Raw genomic sequence first — 4,419 nt, 5'->3', positions numbered from 1 at the left:
CGAGTGCTGTCGTCGATGGCAGTACGTCTAGTTCCCAGTAAAAACTGTAATAGTCCACCGTTATTAGGTAATTGAGTCCATTCAGAGTGAATATATCTTGCCCCACCATTTGCCAGGGGCGTCTAGGTATTTCATAAGGTCTCATGGGTTCTTGACGTTGTTTTACCATGAACGTATTACACGCACAACATCGACCCACATATTCTCGAATCGCGGCTGACATACCAGGCCAGTACACAACATCTTTTGCTTTCCGGACTGTGGCCTCCGGCCCTACATGACTATAATGAATTCTTCGTAAGATGTCTTGTCTGATGGATCTGGGAATTATAATTTTGGGTCCTTTATATAAAATTCCGTCGTGGACTACTATCTCGCCCTTAGCTTCCCAGTACTCTCGGATTTCCGGTTTTACTTGACTTCTAGCCACTGGCCACCCTTCCAAAACGACTTGTTTTAGCTCCTGCAAAACTCCATCTTTATCTGTGGCTGCTTGAATATACTTTAGCGTCTCCGTACTGATTGGTAAATATCGAGCCTGATCCGTCTCAGCTACTTCCTGGAGTACTGATTCCACTCTATGTACCGTTTCTTGGTCCCTATGGTCCGCCTCTGATGCTACGTCGGGTAACGAAGCGCGACTGAGCATATCCGCTATTACTAATGTGCTCCCTGGATGGTATTCCAATCGTAATCTGTAATTCTGGAGCTGAAGAATCATACGCTGTAACCTCTTTGGCGCACTTCTGATTGGTTTAGAAAAAATCGGTACCAATGGTTTATGGTCTGTATGAACTGTTGTTAATTGCCTCCCTCCTATATATTGGTCGAAGCGAAGACATGAAAACAAGATCGCCAGGCACTCTTTCTCAATTTGCGCATAATTGCGCTCAGTCTCTGTTAATGACCGTGAGGCAAATGCCACGGGTTGACCTTCCTGGTAGAATACTGCGCCCAATCCAGATTCTGAAGCATCACATTTAATTGTCACTTCCTTCTGTGAATCGTAATACGCAAGTACTGGTGCTTGTGCTATAAGTTGTACTAAATGCTGTACTTTGAGCTTGTTGCCATGTAAACTTGGTATCCTTTTCTAACAGTACTCGTAACGACTCACTAACTTTCGACATTGATGGTAGAAAACGAGCTAAGTAGTTCACACTACCTAAGAATCGTTGTAAAGATTTTTTATCTGTCGGTGGTGGCATTTGAACTATTGCCCGTACTTTGGCAGGGTCTGGGAGAACACCTTGAGCTGTAATGAGATGTCCCATGTATGTAACTTCTGTGTTTACCAGCCTCATCTTACTTGGATTTAATACCAACTTTCTGTCTTGAGCTCGTTTCAGTAAAGCTGTTAAATTCCTGTTGTGATCTGCAATATATTCTTGCGGCGTGTCCCCTCTTCCTACCACCAAAATATCATCCGCGATGTCTTCCACACCGTCTAAACCGTCTATTAATTCCAACAGTCTACGTTGAAATTCTTCGGGAGCGGAGGTGAGGCCAAAAGGACATCGTTTATATTTGTATCGACCAAATGGGGTCCAAAATGTGGTTAGATTCGAGCTTTCAGCCGTAAGTTCAATTTGGTGGAATCCGTCTTTGGCATCGAGTACCGAAAATATTTTTGCTCCCTTCAGTCGTGGTAGTACCGTGTCTAATGTAGGCATCTGATATTTCGGGCGTCGTACAGCCAAATTTAAGTCGTGAGGATCCAAACATATACGCAACTTGTCATTTCGATATACCAGTACCAAACTGCTAATCCAAGCTGTAGGCTCAGTCACTTTTTCTATGATCTTTCGTTGAATAAGTTCGTCTAGTTTAGTTCGCAATGGTTCGAGAAGCGCTACTGGGACTCGTCTCGGGGCATGTTGTACCGGAATGGCATTCGGATCGACATCAATATGGTAAGGCTTTCCAATACTGCCGATGCCCTCAAACACTGCGGGAAATTTCTCGCCAGTTGCCTCTGTAATTGTCCCGCCTGGGATAAGTGGAGCGATTCTTCTGCACTTGGTGAACTGAGTCTGTATCCTCCGGAAACTTTGTTATCCTGGCCCCCTGGGAATCAATTTGTTGTAATTGGGCTCGGGATCGCTCACCTATGCGAAGGGCATTCAAAGCTTGCTCCGTAGTGACCACTGTGTCTTCACGATAAAGTTTATCACGGGTCTTTAAATCCGTTGTGCTCAGAACAAGCTTATCCCTGACAAACTCATCACTCATAGCAGTGGTATAGTTGCAATCCCGCACCAACTGCCGAAGACGCACATAATACTGATCTATTGTTTCCAACGGTAATTGGGATGCTGCTAAGAAAAGTGATCGTTCATATAGTACATTTACTTTTGGTTGAAAATGGGCTTGTAAAGCGTCTAATATCTTCTTATCTATTTTCAGATCATCCACTGAAATAGGAAGACTTTTCATAATTTTTTTTTACATTCCTCACCCATACAGGAGCGCAGCAACGCAACTTTGAATTCGTCACTCTTGGTAGATAAATCCGTGAACGTTAAATAATCCTCGTAGCCTTCCCGAAATTCGACGAAATTATGTGCTAAATTTCCTTTGACAAGCATCGGTTTGGGAAAAGGGCCGCGTGCCTCCATGATAGCACGAACGGAATGTAGACGTGGAAAAAATTTAAAAAATATACGGGAACCTTGGGCCTTGGCAGTGAATTAATAAACGGAGCAAAGTATGATTTGAATAAATTATTGAACTTCCTTGCCTTGTACTGTGATACTTTGCCGCCGTCCCACTTCTGACACCATATTTATGTTATTTAATAAAGCTATTATTAAAAATAACATAGTATTTATTTAACATGATATTTACAAGTTTGTTCTATACAATATTGCATGGCTGTCTGCCCAGCTGCGTTGTCAATGAATGCGCTCGTGTATCGGTAACGCCCCCTCCTTCACTTTACATGATTAACGCTAACAGCGCCCTCTATATAGAGGATCCCTCAACAAAAACACAATGGCTTGACAACCATAATAACATAGCCACCCTAAAGTCAACTGAATGTCAGACTGAGATGCCTAAAATACCAATTATGAAATCTGCTGAATGTCAAACTGAGATTAAGAAACCCATTTTGAAATCTGCTGAATGTCAAACTGAGATTAAGAAACCCATTTTGAAATCCATTGATTGTCAAACAGATTTGTCAATGATAGATATTCTGAATTTAGAGAAAGATAACGAATTTTGCTCCCTGGAACTCTCGTCATTGAGAGAAAAACTTTTACAAACTGAAATTTCCGAACGTGCGTTTACAGACAGAGATGATTTAGTAAAATTTTATACCGGCATACACACATTCACTCTTTTAATGAGTATATTTAATTTCATTTCATATTCTATTCCAAATTCTTATCGTAACAGTCTAACAGCCTTCCAAGAATTTTTGTTATTTTTGATGCGCTTACGTTTAAATTTACCTCTGCAGGATTTAGCTTTTCGTTTTAATATTTCCCAAGCTTCTGCTAGTCGTATCTTTGATAAGTGGTTAGAAGCTAGCTACAAACGACTATTTAATGTAATTAAATGGCCGGAGAGGGAAGAATTGCATAAAACAATGCCACCTGATTTTAAAGATTCATATGGAAATCGAGTGGCTGTCATTATTGACTGTTTTGAGGTTTTTATTGACAGACCGTCATCATTGTTATGTAGAGCGATTACCTGGTCACAATATAAACACCATAATACAGCAAAGTTTCTAATTGGTTGTACACCTCAAGGCACTGTATCATTTATTTCTGAAGCTTGGGGAGGGAGAACTAGCGACAAGTTTCTTACTGAACATTCAGGATTGTTAGATAAATTATTACCGGGTGATTTAGTGCTAGCTGATAGGGGTTTTGACATTTCGGATAGTATTGGTTTTTGTGGGGCCCAATTAGCTATTCCAGCTTTTACAAAAGGGAAAAAACAGTTGCCTGCTCTTGATGTTATTAATACTAGAAAAATAGCCCATTTAAGAATTCATGTCGAAAGAGTTATTGGCCTCGTCAGAAACAAATATCATATCCTTCAAGCCTGTTTCCCCGTTGAATTTGTTTCGGTTAAATTTGGAGAACGTGTAACACCCCTAGATAAAATAACCCGAGTTTGCTGCGCGCTGACCAATTTTTGTAAATCTGTAGTTTATGTAAAACCATAATTTTTAAAATTGCCATTTCAATAATTAAAAAAAATCTTTCAATTTTTTTTGGCTTTATTTATAATATTTTCTAATGCCATAAGTACCTCAAATCATCAAAATAAATTGTAGTTTCGAATTTGCATAGTTATTTTTTGGATTTTTTATTATTTCGGGGCTTAAGCTGATTACGCTCTTTCCTACAGTCAGGACAAAACCACTGCTTGGTTCTAGGGGCATGCTTTACCCCGATACAT

General features: G+C 40.3%; 1 protein-coding gene across 1 annotated transcript; it reads left to right on the top strand.

Moving 5' to 3' along the window:
* The first annotated feature begins 2,836 nt into the window (after positions 1-2,836).
* On the top strand, positions 2,837-4,183 carry LOC149933956 (uncharacterized). Its single transcript, XM_090153383.1, has one exon. The coding sequence runs from the start codon at positions 2,837-2,839 to the stop codon at positions 4,181-4,183; it is 1,347 nt and encodes a 448-aa protein (XP_090009509.1).
* Positions 4,184-4,419: the final 236 nt, after the last annotated feature.

Source organism: Leiobunum rupestre, chromosome 7 (genome assembly GCF_980474605.1).
Source record: "Leiobunum rupestre chromosome 7, qqLeiRupe1.1.hap1, whole genome shotgun sequence".
NCBI classification, from domain to species: domain Eukaryota; kingdom Metazoa; phylum Arthropoda; class Arachnida; order Opiliones; family Sclerosomatidae; genus Leiobunum; species Leiobunum rupestre.
The sequence above is the reverse complement of the archived record's forward strand: the minus strand, read 5'-3'. Positions and strand labels throughout refer to the sequence as shown.

What these genes read in the sequence shown, in the direction of transcription:
- LOC149933956 (XM_090153383.1), top strand. Translation starts at nt 2,837, where the DNA reads ATGATATTTACAAGTTTGTTCTATACAATATTGCATGGCTGTCTGCCC.